Genomic DNA, 21,430 nt, shown 5'->3' with positions numbered 1-21,430 from the left:
AAGTCTTTGGATTTGAACTAAAGAGCATTATCAGTGCGAACAATTTTAACACATACATCAAATTGAGTTTTTATCTCTGCAATTAAAGATTTAAGAATGACAGGACCTTGAGACCGATCTTTTAACAGGAACACCCACGATAACCTTGAGAAGTCATCAACAATAACTAGATAATAACGACACTGAGACCTATTCGGAATCCTACTCGGACCCCACACATCGACATGAAGAAGATCAAACAATCCTTGACTTGACGGACTCTGACTAGAGGGGAAAGAGCTTCGACAATGTTTTCCCAATTGACATGTTTCACACTGAAAAGAAACTGAGGGAGGTATATGAGGAATGACACGACGAAGTTTTGTCACTGGAAGGTGACCCAAACGATGATGCCACAATAGAGGACTTGAAGATGATGTAACAGCAGAATAGGCCGAAACTTCTGGTTGGTGTAGGTAATACAGACCACCTTCCTCATAGCCGCCACAAATCCTTCTCCCCGTCAGCAAGTCCTGAAAGGTGCACCCCATAGGATAAAAAATCACTCTACAATTCAAATCTTTTGTCATTCAACTGACGGATAATAAATTCTGTAGAAACGAAGGAGCATGAAGAACATGCGACAATTGAAGAGTAGGGGTAATAGACATGTTTCCCTGCCCTACAATTGGGGAAGAGCTACCATCAGCAAGAAGTACCCCTTTTTGACCAGTCACAGGTTTTAAACTAAAAAAATTACCCGAATTTCTGCACAAGTGACCAGAGGCTCCAGAATCAATGATCCACCTACCACCTTGACCAGATAGGCCATCACCTGCCGAGCACACAACCTCCGCACCAGAAGACTTCGAAGTGAATGATCGTAAAGCAAGGAGCTCGTCATATTCAGCCCTGCTAAGAGTTACATAATCATTGGAGGAATCTGCATCTGATTTAACAACTTGAGCCATAATATAAACTAATTGGCTTGATTCACAAAATGCAGGAGCAACCACACGCGCACACCCACAATCAACTACGAACCCGACTATATCAAGTTTTGACTTCACCAATGAAATCTGAGAAACACGACCTTCGACTATTCAGATCCAAACTTCAAAAATAGTTTTAAAGAAACTTGACCAAAACCTTCCACCTCAACCACGGATGGCTATAGGTTGCAAATCAAGATCACACATCCAACACGATATAGCGTGTGTTATAACCCCACGACAGGCAAGTCCACGACTACACAAGCTGTCACACCAGAAATGAAGACTTGACAGCAGTACTAATTGAAATGAATGTTTCCACACAGCAGTAGTACTAATTGAAACAAAACTTTCCACAAGCCAATACTACGACTAGCAGCAGTACCAACAAAATTTCACAAGCAACATATGTTTCCACACAGCAGGAATCACGCCTGCGGCTTTAAAAAAACTGCTGTTAACAATTTGTTTTTCACAGCACTCCTGCTACAACTGAAAAGAAATATTTCACGACATAGCCTGCTGCTCACGCTTGCTGCTTCCACGAACAAACATTGCTGTTAACATTCTGTTTTCACAGCACTCATGCTACGACTGAAAAAATAATCCATAACACAGTCCACGAACAGAGAACTGATATTAACATTCAGTTCTGATCACGTCTGAAATCAAACAACTCGGTTTCACGAACACAACCTGTTGTTTCCACGAACAGAAAACAAAAACAAATTCCACGACACAGCAGGAATCACGACTGCTGATATTTATGTTCTCAGAAATGAACAACCAAATAAGATTTGAGAGGAACTCGGCACTCAGGTTCACTAGCAACGACAGCATGTTACGAAAAAAAAAATTTATTTCACGATATAGCAGGTAATCACGTCTGAAATCAAACACCCAAATGGATTTTAAGGAGAACTCGACACCTAGATTCACGACCCACGATAACATGCGCACGCAGATGCATAGAGATCACGACCGCTGCTCCCATATAGATCGCGACATCCAGAACTTTCATTTTTTTTGTTGGAAGAAGATTGATCGCGCTCTCAAGATCAACTGCTCTGATACCATGTTGATGTTCTGTAAATAAACACAGAAATCGGGGTAGAGAGAGAGAGAGAGAGAGAGAGAGAGAGAGAGAGAGAGAGAGAGAGAGATGGCTGCTTAGAAAAAGAAAACTCGTTGCATTGGATTAGGGCTAATCTCTATATTAAATAGAGATAGTCCAAGGAACAAAATTACACCCAGGTCCCTCATTAAATATTAAGATTCAAATAACCTCAAGTTTAGAAAAACTTATTTACTAAAAGCCTCTTAGTCTCAACAATAACAACATAGATAAGATCCAAATGCATTATAAAAAAATGCATTTGGCTAGATACAATAAGTGATGCAAATACATGAGAAGAAACAAGATATAAAAAGTTTAATATTTTATTGATGTGAAATAAACACAAAAAATATACAAGAAAAACCTCATTACATCACTCATGCACACACTCAATATACATCCATCTCCCTCTCACTTAAACACATATACACACCCTTTATATTGTTAGAAAATAACATATATATGTATATACTTGAATATATATATATATATATATATATATATATATATATATTTATATATATATATACATACTTTTTCGTAATACAAGAGTATGTATATGTATATATATATATATATATATGTATATAACTATATATTTAAAGTATATACTTATATTCTTGTAATACTTTTTTATTTATTTATTTTTGTAATTTTATTTCTTTCTTATTTTTTTGTCTTTTTGTCAGTCATAATTGACTAGAGCTGTTGGGCTGTCAAAACAGCCAACAGCCTTTTTGTTAGTTTCTGTCAAACAGTCAAAATGTTGACTGTTTGAATAGAGTTGTTGGGCTACTCCCAACGACTCTAATTAGAGCTGTTGGGAGTAGCCCAACAGCTATCCCAACAGCTATTTTAATAGCTCCTCTCATGTAACCTCTCTATAAATAAGGGCATGCTGCCCATTGTAATTTTAATACAAAGGTAGAGGGTTTTACCTCTTACATATTCAGATTCAAGTGCATTTATGCACTATTCTTATGTTTGTGCTGTGAAGCATTTTGTATGCTATTTTGGTTTACCATATTGGGTGAATGTATGTTTTGTCAAGTTGTTTGTAGACTTGATTGTGTGTAAGACTCTTTACATGGTATCAGAGCTTGGTGTATGATGAACCGTGCATTGGTGAGCTGCCTCGTAAAGCGTGCCTTCTCTCTTTCGTGATTGGTGGTTCCTTTTTTTCTTTGGATTCATCATGGGTGAATTTTTTCCGCACAATACAAGCAACTCCAACTTCATTCCACCATTCAAACTTGAAGGAAGCAACTATAACATTTGGGCGGGACACTTGGAGACATTCATCAAGGGTCAAGGTTTGTGGGGATTTGTAAGAGGTACTATTCTTGAACCCACTCCCAAAATTACATTAGGTGAAAATGACGTTGAGACTAGTCTTGAAGAAAAAAACAAAGCCATGGAAGAATACTACAAAAAATTAGATGAATGGGAAATGAAAAATGCCAAAATTCTTTCATGGATGCTTAGTGGAGTTGAGACAAAAATTGCCTCAAACCTTTTGTGTAACAAAAAGGCAAATGAAGCATGGGAATATCTTAGAGGTATGTTTACCGAAAAGGATATGGCTCACAAGTATTATCTCCAAGAAAAAGTTAGAAACATTAAACAAGGAGATAAGAATATAAGAGATTATTTTATGGAGTTATCTTCCATTTGGACCCAACTTGCCCAATTTGAACCCAAATGGGAAGGAAAGTGTACAGAAATGCGGAGAGTTCAAGTTGAAGAAGAGAGACTTTTCGCTTTTCTCTGTGGTTTGAGACCCGAGTTTGAACAAACAAGGGCCTCTTTGCTATCATCTTCATCACCTTCTCCTATTCATGAGATTCTCACTAAACTTAGTGGAGAAGAGACTAGGCTAAACATGAGTAAAAATGTTAGTGTGCTTGTTACTTCTAACAATGGTCAAGAAGAGTATTGCGCACTTGCCGCATCAAAACCAGGACACTATATCAAGCCATATAAACCTCCTCATTTTAATAAGAATCGAGGAGAATAAAAAATCATTTGCCATAATTGTAATGAGCCCGGTCATATTAGGCCTCAATGTCCTAGATACAAATATAGGCCTCAAGAAAAGCGTGTTGCGGCTGCACCATCAAAACAAGATGAAGATACTTTGAATCTCAAAGACCTCACCAAATCATTATCTCAACTGACGGAGGCATTGCAACCACTGCTTAAAGGATCTACCTCAGGAGCGGCCATTGCAACCTCTTCTACTCCTGGTATGTGCTCTTGGCTTCTTGATTCAGGAGCTTCTTTTCATATGACCCCACATAGATTTATACTATCCGAATGTCAACCTGATTCAAATGCATCATTTGTTTCCACTGCCGATGGTACTGCCTTGGAAATAGAGGGTGTTGGAATTTTAAAAATGATTTGTCAAAACATAACAACTTTTATATTTCGAAAATAAGACTTATACCAAAACTTCATCTTAATCTACTTTCTGTTTCTCAAATCTCGGATCATGGATGTGATGTCATTTTCTCATCAAGTAAATGTTGGGTGCAGGATCGCCAGATTGGGGAAGGTTCTAGGCAAGGAGATCTCTATTATATGGATTTTCTTTGTATTCCAAGGGAATCATTTTGCAACACTGCCCAAACAAAAGACATACGGACTTGGCATCATAGACTTGAGCATCCAAATATAAGAAAATTAAATTTTGTACCTATTACCAAGAATCTTTGTAAAGATAATTTTGAATGCAAAGAATGTTTACTTGGTAAAATGACACTCTTGCCTTATGGTCAAAGAACTTTTTACTCCTCAATGCCTTTTGAATTAGTTCATTCGGATGTATGGGGTCCTGCTCCTGTAGCCTCTAAAGGCGGATTCTCCTACTATGTTGTGTTTATTGATGACTTCACTAGATATTGTTGGATTTACTTTCTTAAGTATAAATCAGATGTATTTGCAACCTTCAAAACATTCCATAACATGATTAAAAATCAATTTGAAAGTAAACTCAAAATTCTCAGAACTGACTCTGGAGGAGAATACTTGTCAAATGAGTTTAAACAATTTTTAGAAAATGAAGGAATTTTACATCAAAGATCATGTCCTAGAACCCCGCAACAAAATGAAATTTCAGAAAGGAAACACAGACATATTATGGAAACTACAAGAACTCTTCTTATTGCTAAAAATGTTCCAAAAAATCTTTGGGCTGAAGCTGCATTAACCTCAGTATATCTTATAAATAGGATGCCTTCCAAAACTTTATCTAATGAAATTCCTTTTGAAAAATTATTCAAATATCAACCTGACTATGAGAATCTTTGGTTGCAAATGTTATGTTTTGAATGATAAAGGAGATAAACTATCTTCTAAAGCTATTTCCTGTGCGTTTATTGGTTATTCATAAACACAAAAAGGATTTAAATGTTATGATACCAAAAATGATAAACTTCTCATTTCAAGGAATGTTAATTTTGTTGAAAATGAAAGTGGATTTGAAGAAAACATGTCGGAAGACATAAACTTTGATTATTCTTTCTTGTTTAAACTATTGTCTAATGATGAAAATATTTACGTAGAACCTCTTATTGAAAATAGAACAACGGTTGAACCAATAGTATACACTAGAAGAAATCGAAATGCATTCAATGAAGGTGTAAATCAAAGTAATCATGAAGCATCAGAAATTCCTTCAGAACAAACCACTATTCGTAGATCAGAACGAACCTCAAGAATCCCAAATAAATTTGTGTCTTATGATTCATTCTCTCCTAAACATAGAGCATGTCTTATGGCTATCCACTCATATTTTGAACCCTCATGTTACAATGAAGCAAAAAATTTACCTGAATGGATAAAAGCTATGCACATAGAATTAGAAGCTCTTAAAGATGCTAATACTTGGGAAATTCTGGATTTACCTATAGGAAAGAAGACAATAGGTTGTAGATGGGTTTTTAAAGTAAAAACCAAAAGTGATGGATCCTTGGAAAGGCATAAAGCCAGGCTAGTTGCCAAAGGATATTCTCAAGAATACGGAGTAGATTACGAAGAAACTTTTGCTCCTGTTGCTAGGATGACCACTGTTCGAATGCTTGTAGCTATTTCAGCTATTAAAAATTGGAATATATTTCAAATGGATGTTAAAAATGCATTTTTAAATGGGAATCTCAATGAGGAAGTATATATGGATATTCCACCTAGATTAATAATTCATTCAGGTAAAGTGCTTAAATTAAAAAAGGCATTATATGGCCTCAAACAAGCACCTAAATCTCAATGAGGAAGTATATATGGATATTCCACCTAGATTAATAATTCCTTCAGGTAAAGTGCTTAAATTAAAAAAGGCATTATATGGCCTCAAACAAGCACCTAAAGCTTGGTTTGATACTTTTAACAATGTTATTACAAGGTATGGTTTTAAACCATGCTATACTGATACAGCTTTGTTTATCAAGAACTCTTCTGCTGGTATTATAATTTTACTTTTATATGTTGATGATATGTTAATTACAGGTAGTGACAAGGAGGGAATCAAGAAAGTAAAACAGTTTTTGAAAAATTCTTTTGAAATGACAGATCTTGGGTTTCTAACATACTTTTTTGGTATAGAAGTTTCATACTCTAACCGAGGATACATATTGTCACAAACAAAGTTGTCTTTAGATATTATTGACATGTCAGGACTTTCAGATGATAAAGTTGTTGATACTTCAGAGATTGTCGGAATGAAAATGCGAGCCGATGATGGAGTTCTTTTGGACAATCCAACTCCCTTCAGACAGCTAGTGGGATCTCTTATGTATTTAAGTATTACAAGACCAGACATAGCCCATGCTGTACATATAGCCAGTCAATTTCAACATGCTCCAACATCAGCTCATATGAGTGCAGTCATGAGAATTATTAAATACATCAGAGACACTATAAATAAGGGAGTCTTTCTGTCCTCTTCTTCCTCCTTAGATCTTATTGCATATTCTGATGCTGATTGGGGAGGAGATCCAAATAACAGGCGCTCAACAAGTGGTTTTTGTATATTTCTAGGTGAATCTTTGATTTCATGGAGGTGCAAGAAATAACAAAATGTGTCATTATCATCTACAGAAGCTGAATATAGAGCAATGACAACTACTACTATGGAAGTCGTGTGGCTCAAACAACTGATTTCAGATATGGGGATTCACCTTCAGAATCCTACAAGATTGTGTTGTGATAATAAGAGTTCGATATACATTGTTCGAAATCATACGTTTCATGAAAGAACTAAGCATATAGAGATGGATTGCCATTTTGTTCGTGAAGAATATTTGAAGAAGACTATTGATCTTCCCTATATGACATCAGAATATCAACTTGCTGACTTCTTCACCAAGGCACTATGCTCACCAAGATTCAACTTTTTACTTGACAAACTTTCGGTGATTTCACCATAAGTTTGAGGGAGACTGTTAGAAAATAACATATATATATATACATATTTTTTGTAATACAAGAGTATGTATATGTATATATATATGTGTATATAACTATATATTTAAAGTATATACTTATATTCTTGTAATGCTTTTTTATTTATTTATTTTTGTAATTTTATTTCTTATTTTTTTGTCTTTTTGTCAAACAGTCATAATTGACTAGACCTGTTGGGCTGTCAAAACAGCCAACAGCCTTTTTGCCAGGTTCTGTCAAACAGTCAAAATGTTGACTGTTTGAATAGAGCTGTTGGGCTACTCCCAACTGCTCTAATTAGAGCTGTTGGGAGTAGCCCAACAGCTATTTTAATAGCTCCTCTCATGTAACCTCTCTATAAATAAGGGCATGCTGCCCATTGTAATTTTAATACAAAAGTAGAGGGTTTTACCTCTTACATATTCAGATTCAAGTGCATTTATGCACTATTCTTATGTTTGTGCTGTGGAGCATTTTGTATGCTATTTTGGTTTACCATATTGGGTGAATGTATGTTTTGTGTTGTTTGTAGACTTGATTGTGTGTAAGACTCTTTACATATATAAGGGTGTGAGAGAGAAAAGCAGAGGACTAGCCTAACTGCTAGTTGGACCTCCTCCAACTAGTCGTTAGGCATAATCCTAACAGCTAGATTGGTCAAAATAGTTTGACCAAAAATAAAAATTACAAAAATATTAGTCATTAAATAACAACTAAAAAAACAAATAAATGCAAATTAAAAAATACATATTCTAATCTTACAAGTATACATTTAAGTATACTTAATCTAAATACTAAATACCTAATAGGTATACCTAGAAAACAAAAAGAATACAAAGAATAGCAAATATAATAACTCGGTAACTAAACCAAATTATTACATTTATCTTAACAGTGTGTGTGTGTTACTTTGCCAAGTTTTGGGCAGTCCTAGGTCATTCACTAGGCTAACCCAGTAGGAGGCCGAGTTGGGTCAAGTCAACCGAGTCACTGAGTTGACTTGGTGAATTTTTTATACACTAGAATTTACTGCACTCTAGTGCAACAAAGTCTATTTCAAAATCACTTCATAAAATTTTATTGCATAACTGTATCGGGACATAGTTCTTCCTGTATATTTCATGGCCACCATGCTCTCGAAGCCTCCCATCTTGTTTGATAATCAGACCTAAATGTTTGAATTTACTGCACTTTCTTTTTAGTAACAACCAAGGGGTTTGTTTATGACCAGGTTTCTAAAAGCAAGGAAGTTTGACATTGAGAAAGCAAAAATTATGTGGGTTGAAATGCTTCAATGGAGGAAGGAGTTTGGAGCTGACACAATCATGGAGGTAATTTCCTTTGCTCAAGTACATTTGCAATCTTAAATTATTCTGGTTATGTGATTAAGTCAACCTTGTGGAAATAACTTCCATAAGGCATCTCATTTCATTTAAAATGGGGAGACACCATTTGGTGATTTCCATGTCGAGCATCTTGTTTTTTCATTTGAGCTTCTTTTATATTTGAACTTCTTTTATACATGCTATATGGGGCTCTTATGCAATAGTCAACTTGGCATATATCTAGTTGCATTGGCTTTGGCAGTTTGTAGTTGATTCTTAAAATGCAACCATTGCTTGGGATATATTAGTGTAGCTTGATGGTGACACTTTAAGTAACAATTACTGGAACGGCTTAAAGGAAGTCGGGATCCTTTTTTTTTTTGCAAAAGACAAAACCAGTCACAAATTCCCTTACCTATAAAATTTGAGAGAAGAATTAAGGAGTTGACAAAATGATTGGATAATCAATTTGGTAGTACCATAATGCTAACCAAAGTTATAAGTATCGTATCGTTACCCGTATCAGTCGGGCCAAAATAAGATATGTATCGTATCATAAAAATTCATAAATTTTTAATAAAATAAAAAACTCATGAAAAATAGCAAAAATTCTAAAAAAAATCATAACACATGAAACAATGATGAATTGCACAAAATATAACCATAAAATTGAAATGAAATGAGGATCTTCGAAACACGAGCTTAGATTCACAAGGGCAAGTGTCAAGAATGACACTAAAGCATAACCCTTAAAAAAGGTATAACTAGAAACAAAATAAAAATAAGAATGTATTCTTTATTGATATGAAAAACCAATTGCTTAAGATGCATTGGAATAAAATACAAGAGGGGCTGCACCCCTTTATATACACAGCTGAAAGAGGACTCAATAGAGCTGTTGGACACGTCGGACTGTGTCAGCCCAACAACTCTATTGCTAGTCAAGTCTGGACAGGACTTGACTAGCAACAATCATTCTAGTTCAAACTGAACTAGATGACATAAAGACAAAAAATAAAAATAAAGGAAAAAAATTATAGAAAAAAAAATGAAAAATATATTTATATATAATAATATAATATTATATATATATATATATATGTACAATTTTACATTTTAACACTCCTCCTCAAACTTATGGTACAATGAGCGAAAGTTTGTCTAAGAGAAAGTGAAATCGGGGAGCAACGAGAGGCTTTGTAAAGAAGTCTACTAACTGATATTCTGAAGTGACATATGACAGATCAATTATCCTGTATAGATATTTCTCTCTGACGTAGTGACAATCCATTTTGATGTGTTTGGTGCGTTCGTGGAATATTCTGTTACTGGCAATGTAAATCACACTTTTGTTGTCACAACACATTTGTGAAGTCTTTGTTGCTTCAGCTCCCATGTCAGCAAGCAATCGTCGGAGCCAAACTACTTCTATGGTCGTGGTTGCCATGGCTCTGTATTCAGTTTCGGTGGATGAGAGAGATACCTTCTGCTGCTTTTTACACCTCCACAAGATCAATGATTCCTCTAAAAAGACACAAAAGCCAGTGGTTGAGTGTCTGTTATTGATATTGTTAAATTATGTACCTAATCACTTAATGTAATATATATATATATATATTTTATATATAAGGTAATATATATACATATATTAATATATATGTATATGTATCTACTTATTATATATATAAAATATATATTTTTATTTGTTTAGCCGTAGGGGTAGTTTAGTCTTTTCCTCTATTTTACGCACATTCACTTTATGAATGTGTTTGTAATTTATTTTAGTTTTCTTTTTTCTTTTATTTTTATTTCTTTTATTTTTGTACCTAAAGGTACCTTGGGGGGCCCACTCAAATAGACGTTGGGCCCCTCCAACGGTCACATTTGTGACCGTTGGAGGGGCTCCAACGTCTATGAGTGGAGCCCCTCCAAGGCTCCTTTTGTGTGGTTATAAATAGGGGCTCTCCCCTTAGTGTTCTCTCATGGCTTTGAGTCAAAGCCCAAGTGCTCAATAAATTGATTCCATTATTTTTATGCCTTTGTGCATTTGTGAGTTATTTGTGAGTTGTGCTTTTGTGCACAAGTGTTCTAAAGTGTTCTTATTGTGTATTCGTGCCGGGTTTATTATCAAGAATATTAAGGTCTTGATCTAAGTATCTTGTTGAAGATACTTTTACATGGTATCAGAGCCTCGTTGAAGGAGGAGGATCATGCGTATCGCCACTTGTGGAGTACCTTGAAAATCGTGCCCTCAAGTTAGTAAAGTTTTGGAGTAAATCATCTACTTCGGGCAATATTTTAGAAGCAACTTTTGTCAAGAAAAGTTTGAAAATCCTTTAAGGTACGCATTATTTTCTATCGTTCTTCCTCTCTAATAGGTGAAAAAGACTCCCACTTCTCCCTTGGGTTTAAACCATGGTTGCCAGTTGAGCGGGAGCGGGAAGCGATACGGGAAGCGGGAGCGGGAAGCGAGGCACTTTCAAAATTTTAGGAAGCGGGGAAGCGTGGGACCACTTAGGAGCGATTCGGGAAGTGTCTCGGAAGCGACCTAGGAAGCGTCTCGGAAGCGACATAGGAAGCGTCTCGGAAGCGACATAGGAAGCGTCTCGGAAGCGAGGGGGAAGCGAAAAAAATAAAAATAAAAAATAAAAAATAAAAAATACAAAAAAATTGAAAAAACAGGGGAAGCGAGGGTGAAGCGAGGGGAAGCGCGCTTCCCATTAAAGGGAAGCGCGTCCCCCATTAAAGGGAAACACGTCCCCCATTAAAGGGAAGCATGCTTCCCAAAAAAGGGGGACACACTTCCCAAAAAAGGGAGACACTTCCCCCCACGCTTCGGAAGCGCGACGTTCCGCGCTTTCGAAGCGCGCTTCGGGGAAGCGCACGCTTCCCCTTTTAGGTAGGCGCTTCCGGTAACCCTGGTTTAAACTTAGTGGTTCAAACTACCATGTTTGGGCCGGCAATATGGAAGCCCATATCAAAGGGAAAGGCCTTTGGGGATACGTTCAAGGTTCCATATCGGAACCCGAACCCAAACTTTCTATCATAGAGAAAGGGGATATTAAGATTCTTGAAGGCGAAGATAGACAAAAGGCCCTAGAAGAATATTCAAAAAAGCATGATGAGTGGGAAATGAAGAACTTCAAAATATTATCTTGGATTTTTTCATCCGTTGAAACCAAGATCAATGCCAACATCATTAAGTTTAAAAGGGCCTCCGAAGCTTGGTTGTACCTTGAAAAAATGTATACTTCAAGGGACTTATCTCACAAATATTATCTCCAAAAGAAAGCTTTGACTCTTCAACAAAACGATTTGTCCATTCGGGAATATTTTGCCGAACTATCATCTATTTGGGACGAGCTTGCTATGCTCGAACCAAAATGGTGCGGAGAAGCTATTGAATTAAGACACAAGCAACTAGAGGAAGATCGATTCTTCAACTTTTTAAATGGTCTTAGACCCGAATTTGAGCAAATTCGGTCCTCTCTCCTATCCTCTTTCACATCTCCCTCTATTGAAGATGTCATCACCAAGCTAAGTGGTGAGGAAACACGTATGGGGATTAGTAAAAATAACCCAAGTATCCTTGCTACACCTTCTCAAAGTGATTATGAAGTGGTTAATGCTGTGTCAAGACCCGAAAATAATTTGAAAACCTACAAACCACCCTATTTCAAAAATCAAGGGCAAGGAGGAAATGATCGATATGGCAAGAGAGACTATAGCAAATTAACTTGCCATTTTTGTAAAGAACCGGGGCATATTAAACCCTTTTGTCCCAAATGGAAGAAATTTCTTGCCGCGGCTTTAACATCCCAATCAGAGGAACGACCTTCGTCATCAAATGAATCTCTTTCGCTTCAACAAATTATGGATGCTCTTCAACCTATTCTCAAAGGAGGCATTTCTGGAGCCGCTATGTCATCCTCATCCTCTCTCGGTAAGACATCTTGGCTCCTTGATTCCGGTGCTTCATTTCATATGACTCCAAGTCCTTGCTTTCTTTCTGATTATTCTAAAAATTTTCTTCCATCTTTTGTCTCAACGGCGGATGGAACACCTCTTGAAATTAAAGGAATGGGCAATTTTGAAAAACAAGACTTCTTTATCCCAAAAATTCGTCTTATACCAAAACTAAACTTAAACTTACTTTCCGTTTTTCAACTCTCGGACTATGGTTGCGATATAAAGTTCTCTTCTGATAAATGTTGGATACAGGATTGCCAGTCCGGGAAGTTGATTGGGGAAGGCTCTAGGAGAGGAGACCTCTACTATGTTGATTTTCTTAAAATTCCCAAGAAGCAATTTTGTAATGTTGCTCAAAACAAAGATATTCATGTATGGCATAAGAGATTGGGTCATCCCAACATTGTTAAAATCTCTTATTTGCCTTTTATTAAGCATCTTTGTAATGAAAATTTTGTTTGTAATGAATGTATTCTTGGAAAAATGAGAAGTCTTCCTTTTCCTCAAAGATCCATGTTTACAACAAAACCTTTTGAAATTGTTCACTCCGATGTATGGGGTCCGACTCCGGTAATATCTAAGGGAGGTTTCTCATACTATGTTATCTTTGTGGACGATTTCACTAGGTTTAGTTGGATATATTTTCTTAAACATAAACATGAAGTTTTCTCAACTTTTAAAACATTTCATATGATGGTCTTAAATCAATTCAATGGAAATTTAAAAATTCTTAGAACCGATTCGGGTGGCGAATATCTTTCCAATGAATTCAAAAATTATCTTGAAAATTATGGAATTCTCCATCAAAAGTCTTGTCCTAAAACCCCCCAACAAAATGGGTTGGCAGAACGAAAACATAGGCACATTATTGAAACAACACGAACTTTGCTCATTCTACAAAGTATTCCGAAAAAACTTTGGGCTGAGGCAGCCCTTACATCTGTCTATCTCATAAATAGACTTCCATCTAAAAACTTGAACAAGACTTCCCCATTTGAAAAATTATACGAAAAAGAACCTGAATACAGCAGGTTAAGGTTTTTGGATGCAAATGTTTTGTCCTTACTGATAAAATGACAAACTCTCTCCCAAGGCCATTCCTTGTGCCTTTCTTGGTTATTCTGAAACTTAAAAAGGCTTTCGCTGTTATGATATTAAAAGTGATAAACTATATGTTTTAGAAATGTAAGCTTCTTGGAAAATATTAGTGGTTTCGAAAAACTTGAAACTGATGACGAGAATATTGACTATTCTTTTCTGTTTGATTTATTGACTGATGATGATGATACTAGTGATGATGAATCAAATCAAAATAACTTAAGTAATAATGAAACCCATTCTGAGTCCTCAACACTTCATCAACATATCAGTGAAGAACCACATAGAGATCCCATAACCTACTCTCATAGAGATAGAAATACTTTCAGAAGTGCCCTTCGAAAGATATGATAATGAGACTACTCCTTCGAGTGAAGAAAACCTTCGTAGGACCGAAAGACTAAGAAGACCCCCTTCTAGGTTCATCTCATATGAGTCCTTTTCGCCTAAATATAGAGCCTGTCTAAGCGCCATTCACTCTTACGTAGAATCTAGGAACTTCGAGGAAGCACGAAAATGTCCGGAATGGATAGTCGCTATGAATAATGAACTTGAAGCTCTAAAGAAAGCAAAGACATGGGAGTTTCAAGACCTCCCTAAAGACAAGAAAGCAATAGGATGTAGATGGGTATTTAAGGTCAAGACTAAGAGTGATGGGTCCCTTGAGAGATATAAGGCCCGCTTAGTTGCTAAAGGTTATGGTAAAAAATATGGGATTGATTATGAGGAGACCTTTGTCCCGGTAGCTCGGATGGTCACCGTTCGATGTCTTATAACTGTTGCCTCAATCAATAAATGGAATATCTATCAGATGGATGTTAAGAATGCTTTTTTAAACGGAGATCTAAATGAAGAAGTATATATGGATGCTCCTCCTGGAATGGAGTCTCCTAAAGGAAAAGTGCTTCGCCTTCGGAAAGCACTTTATGGTTTAAAACAAGCTCCCAAGGCTTGGTATGATAGATTTAACTCTGTAATGTTAGATAATGGTTTTTCATCCTGCTTTACTGATACTGCTTTGTTTGTTAGAAAATCTAATGCAGGGATTGTTATTCTACTACTATATGTGGATGATATGCTTATAACTGAGAGCGATTCTAAAGGGATTAAAAGCATAAAATCCATTTTAAAGGATAAGTTTGAAATGTCTGACTTGAGTTTCTTAACTTATTTTTTGGGTATTGAGGTAGCATACTCTCATAGAGGATATTTTTTGTCTCAAACTAAGCTGACATCTGAGATTATTGACAAGTCAGGTGTTACGGATGATAAAATTTGTGAAACTCCTGCTATAGTAGGAGCTAAAATGAAGATTGATGATGGTGTTCCTCTCTCCGATCCTACTCCCTACATGCAACTAGTAGGATCGTTGATGTACCTAAGTATCACTAGACCAGATATCTCACATGTGGTGCATACGGCAAGTCAGATTCAGCATGCACCAACCTCTGTTCACATGGGTGCTATCTTACGTGTCGTAAGATACCTAAAGCACACTATTAATAAGGGAGTTTTCTGTCTTCCTCTTCTGAGTTAAAATTAATTGCTTATACTGACTCTGATTGGGGAGGTGACCCAAATAACCGTCACTCCACCATTGGATTTTGTGTTTTCTTAGGAGACTCATTAATCTCATGGAGATGCAAGAAGCAGCAAAAGGTGTCTCTATCATCAACTGAAGCTGAATATCGTGTCATGGCGACTACTACCATGAAAATTGTTTGGATTCATCAGTTGCTGGAAGACATGGGGATCACTATTGAAGGACCTACCAAGCTTTGCTGTGACAACAAAAGTGCGATTTATATAGCTAAAAATCACACTTTTCATGAAAGGACCAAACACATAGAGATGGATTATCATTATGTTCGGGAGGCGTACCTCAAAGGAATCATTGACCTTCCATATGTCACGTCCGAATATCAATTGGCGGATTTCTTCACCAAAGCCTTGTGTGCTCTGCTTTTCAACTTTCTTCTTAGCAAACTCTCGGTCATCCTGCCCTAAGTTTGAGGGGGGTGTTAAATTATGTACCTAATCAATTAATGTAATATATATATTATATATATATAAGGTAATACATATACATATATTAATATATATGTATATGTATCTACTTATTATATATATAAAATATATATTTCTATTTGTTTAGCCGTAGGGGTAGTTTAGTCTTTTCCTCTATTTTACGCACATTCACTTTATGAATGTGTTTGTAATTTATTTTAGTTTTCTTTTTTCTTTTATTTTTATTTCTTTTATTTTTGTACCTAAAGGTACCTTGGGGGGCCCACTCAAATAGACGTTGGGCCCCTCCAACGGTCACATTTGTGACCGTTGGAGGGGCTCCAACGTCTATGAGTGGAGCCCCTTCAAGGCTCCTTTTGTGTGGTTATAAATAGGGGCTCTCCCCTTAGTGTTCTCTCATGGCTTTAAGTCAAAGCCCAAGTGCTCAATAAATTGATTCCATTATTTTTATGCCTTTGTGCATTTGTGAGTTATTTGTGAGTTGTGCTTTTGTGCACAAGTGTTCTAAAGTGTTCTTATTGTGTATTCGTGCCGGGTTTATTATCAAGAATATTAAGGTCTTGATCTAAGTATCTTGCTGAAGATACTTTTACAGGGATCACCTCCCCAATCAACATCAATATATGCAATTAAATCAAGAGAAGAGGAGGAAGATAAGAAAAGTCCTCGTGAAAGAGAAGACTTGATGTATTTGATAATACACATGACTACTCCCATATGAACAGAAGTAGGAGCATGTTGAAATTGACTTGCTGTGTGAACAACATGTGTTATATCTGGTCTGGTACTGGATAGATAGAAAAGTGCCCCGACAAGCTGTCTGTAAGAAGTTGGGTCTGCAAGAAGTTCTCTATCATCAATCTTCATTTTAACATTAACAACTTCTGGAGTGTCAACTTTCTTATCATCAGTAATACCAGACCTGAAAACAATATCAAAAGCAAATTTAGTCTCAGATAATAAATATCCTTTAGGAGAATAAGCAACTTCAATGCCTAAAAAATATCTCAACAAGCTCAAATAAGTCATTTCAAAATGAGATTTAAAAAGTGTTTTGATTGTTTCAACTCCCTGTTTATCGCTTCCGATAATGATCATATCATCCACATAGAGAAGAAGCACAATGATCCCTGCATCAGAATTCTTAATAAACAATGCAGTGTCAGTTAAACAGAATTGAAAACCAATATCAATCATAACACGACTAAACCTATCATACCAAGCTTTTGATGCTTGTTTAAGTCCATAAAGAGTTTTTTCTAAGCGAATGACTTTACCCTTAGGAATACTTAGACCAGGAGGGGGTTCCATGTATACTTCTTCAACTAGCTTTCCATTTAAAAAAGCATTTTTGACATCCATTTGAAAAATAGACCATTTTTTGATAGAAGCTAAGACAATTAAGGTTCGAACAGTTGTCATACGAGCCACCAGAGCAAAGGTTTCTTCATAATCAATCCCATATTCTGGGGCATAACCTTTGGCTACTAAACGAGCTTTATATCTTTCAAGAGTACCATCACTCTTGGTTTTAATTTTATAAACCCATCGACATCCTATAGTTTTCTTCCTTGGAGGAAGATCTTGAATATTCCATGTAGAAGCCTTTTCAAGTGCATCCAATTCAGCTTTCATTACTTTTATCCATTTGATATCATTTTTTGCTTGAAAATATGTGGATGGTTCTTCATATGAGTGAATTAATGCAATAACTGCCCTATATGTGGGTGAGAAAGACTCGTATGATACAAACTTTCCTGGAGGCCTCGAGACTCGGGATGATTGTCTAGTTGGAATGTTAGAATATTTTTCAAGTGCACATGGAGGATTAGACTCTTGTCACCTGGAATATTGAATACTAGTATCTCTATGAACTTCTTCATTTTCAACATTAAGATCAATAATTCTTTGATCATCATATTCATTAGATGTTGATGTTAGATCTAGCAAAAAAGAGTACTCAGTGACGTCTTTTAATTTTCTAAAATCAAAGAAGCTTTCTTTTTCAAGAAAGGAAACATTTCTAGACACATATAGTCTATTATTTTCGAAGTCAAAACATCTATAACCTTTCTGTTTTTCAGCATATCCTAAAAAGGCACAGGGAATCACACGAGGGAAAAGTTTATCATTTTTGTCAGTAAATATGAAACATTTACACCCAAATATTCTTAGTCTAGAGTAGTCTGGAGAAATGTTCATAAGTTTTTCAATGGGAGTGATATTTTGCAACGAAGAAGATGACATCCTATTAATGAGATAGGTGGCAGTTAAGGCAGCTTCTGCCCAAAAGTCTTTCAGGACTTGATTTGCTATTAATAAAGTCCTAGTGGTTTCTATAATACGACGATGTTTTCGTTTTGTCAGTCTATTTTGTTGAGGTGTATAAGGACAAGATTTTTGATGTGTGATGCTATGCAATTTAAGATAATTTTGAAAATCTGTGGATAAAAACTCTCCCCCTGAATCTGTCTGAAAAATAGTAATATCATTTTGAAACTTGTTTTTAACCATATTATGAAAAGTTTGAAAGTATGAAAATACTTCAGACTTATGTTTGAGAAAGTAAATCCACGTATGTTAGGAGAAATCATCGACAAAAATAACATAGTAAACAAATCCTCCTTTAGAAATTACTGGTGCAGGATCCCAAACATCCGAGTGTATTAATTCAAGTAGTCTTGAAGAGAAAAAGGTTCTGTTCTGAAATGATAATCTTTTCATTTTGCCGAGAATACAATCTTTACAATCAAATGATTCAGAGTTACAAAATTTCCCTAGATTTGGAAAATGTTGGATTTTGGCTATATGTGGGTGACTAAGTCTCTTATGCCACAGTTCCAACTCTATTTTTTGAATATTATAACAAAAAGATTTCTGCGGCATTTCCAAAAAATTCATGTAATAGAGTTCTCCTTCTCTATGGCCTTCCCCAATCAGCTTGCCTGACTGGCGATCCTGTACCCCAACAACCATGAGAAGAAAAGGAAATATTAAACCCATAATCAGAAATTTGAGATACAGATAAAAGATTTAAATTTAATTTGGTAACATGTCTAATTTCTGGAATAAAAAATTTCTTTGTTTTATAAATTTTTTCAAAATTTCCTATTCCTTCTATTTCAAGAGAAGTCCCATCAGCAGTAAAGACCTTTGACACACTTGTTTTATTTTTAACACATTTGGATAGACTTTGATTATTTGGGGTCATATAAAAAGATGCACCAGAGTCAAGGAGCTAAGAAATTTTACCTGAATCAGAAAAAGATGAGGCTGCTGCGCCGGTTGAAGCTTCAGATGAGGAAGAGACACCTTTGATGAGAGGCTGAAGAATCTCCATTAGTTGGGTCAGGGAAACTAGTGCATCCTGATCTTTAGGCTCCGATCCAGCAATTACAGCTCTTTTTTCTCTCAGCTCTTTAAGTTTGGGACATTGTGGCCTGTAGTGTCCCGGTTCATGACAGTGATGACAAATAACTTTCTTCTTATCATAGTCACCATTTTGTTGGTTAAAGTGAGGAGGCCTATATGATCGAACATGATTCCCTGGTCTAGACACGGCTAAAACGGAACCATCTTCAATTTTTGAAGAACCTTTTAGGAGACGATTTTCTTTCATTGTTAACTCTTCAATAGTTTCAACAATTGAAGTAGGGTCGATTTAGTGGTTTCAAATTCCGGCCTTAATCCAGTGATAGACTGGTAAAAATGTTCAGCATCGAGTTGTTTCTGACGAAGCTCGATGTCTTCGGCACAATGCCACTTTGGTTCTAAAAGGGAAAGTTCTTCCCAAAGTTCGGACAACCCATTGTAATATTCACAAATAGTTTTGTCTCCTTGTGTCATCATTCGAACTTTTTCTTGGAGGTTGCACACGTGTGCAATATCTTTAAGGGAATACATATTCTTAAGGTATCAAATTTGGTAAGACTTGAGCATTTTTTAATGTCAACACTATTGATAAGCCATGACATTATCTTCGCATGAGATATTCTCCATTCTTTCCATTTCTTCTCGTATGAGGCAATAGCCTTGATTTTATCTTCTTTCGATAGAAGGACCTCTTTATCTCCCTCCTTTTTAGTAAGAGATAACTTAGGTTCCGAATCGGAACCATCCACAATCCCCCATAGGCCTTTTCCCCATATATGGTGATTCATGATTGAAGCCCGTGTTACATAGTTTGTATCACTTAGTTTCATAGGCATGATTGTGACTTTATCATTGTCATCTATCGATTACAAGTTGAGAAAGAATAGGGATAAAAGAGAAACAAGAAGGAAAATGAAAAAGAAAGAATAAAAACCAATACAACAAGATGTGAAATCTTCCCCAATGAAGTGATAAAACACTTCTCTTTGAGTGCCGAACACTTTTACAAATAGGCACAGAAACCGAAGCAACTTTTCCTCAAGATTTAGTACTTCCGCAGCTCTGATACCATGAAATGAAATGGGGATCTTCGAAACACGAGCTTAGATTCACAAGGGCAAGTGTCAAGAATGACACTAAAGCATAACCCTTAAAAATAGTATAACTGGAAACAAAATAAAAATAAAAATGTATTTTTTATTGATATGAAAAACCAATTGCTTAAGAAGCATTGAAATAAAATACAAGAGGGGATGCACCCCTTTATATACACAGCTGAAAGAGGACTCAATAGAGTTGTTGGACACGGTTAGTCCAACAACTCTATTGCTAGTCAAGTCTAGACAGGACATGACTAGCAACAATCATTCTAGTTCAAACTGAACTAGATGACATAAAGACAACAAATAAAAATAAAGGAAAAAAATTACAGAAAAGAAAGAAATGAAAAATATATTTATATATATAATAATAATATATATATATAATAATAATATATATATATATATATATACAGTTTTACATTTTAACAAAAATCACATATGAAGCATTTATGTCTTTATGAGCTGCATAAGACATCATCAAACATTAACTATCTTATAAGAACAATACAAAATATTAAATATCTTGCAATTAATAACATGCTAGAAGACTCATACTTTCATATTACATAAACAAAAAAAAAATAACCAAGTTTATAAATACTTAATAGTTAAATAACCAAGTTTTTAAAAAATATACCCTCAATTATCTCCCTTGTGCACAGATCTGCCCACAAATCGCTCTCACGACTCCTAGGGTGCATGGATACCCCTCTAATGGCCTCTACACAAATGAGGGAGTCAGCCCTCAAGAGGTCTTTAACCCCCCCCCCCCCCCCCCCCCCCAAAAAAAAAAATGATTCAACGATTTTTAAAGTGCATCGAAGGTGTTGTGAAAATCTCTATAAAAAGAGATCTTGAGTAGAAGCGCAATGCTAGAAACACGAAGTGTGCACAAAGTCACAAGGGAGAACTCTCACAAGTGCACAAAGGCACACATACACATGCACAAAAGCATAAAAATATCAACTTCAATATATTGGAACCCAAGGTGGTCTTTACAAAAGC

General features: G+C 35.9%; 1 protein-coding gene across 2 annotated transcripts in view; it reads left to right on the top strand.

Moving 5' to 3' along the window:
* Positions 1-21,430, top strand: part of LOC149827008 (phosphatidylinositol/phosphatidylcholine transfer protein SFH6-like) — a 60,353-nt gene that overhangs the window by 22,723 nt on the left and 16,200 nt on the right. For both annotated transcript variants that reach the window (XM_090019108.1, XM_090019109.1), the window contains exon 4: positions 8,762-8,861. In XM_090019108.1, coding sequence (XP_089875234.1) covers positions 8,762-8,861 — 100 coding nt within the window. The remainder of the gene's footprint in view (positions 1-8,761; positions 8,862-21,430) is intronic.

Source organism: Nuphar pumila, chromosome 10, assembly GCF_984573655.1.
Source record: "Nuphar pumila chromosome 10, dmNupPumi1.hap1.1, whole genome shotgun sequence".
NCBI classification, from domain to species: domain Eukaryota; kingdom Viridiplantae; phylum Streptophyta; class Magnoliopsida; order Nymphaeales; family Nymphaeaceae; genus Nuphar; species Nuphar pumila.
This window is presented reverse-complemented; position numbering and strand designations above follow the sequence as displayed.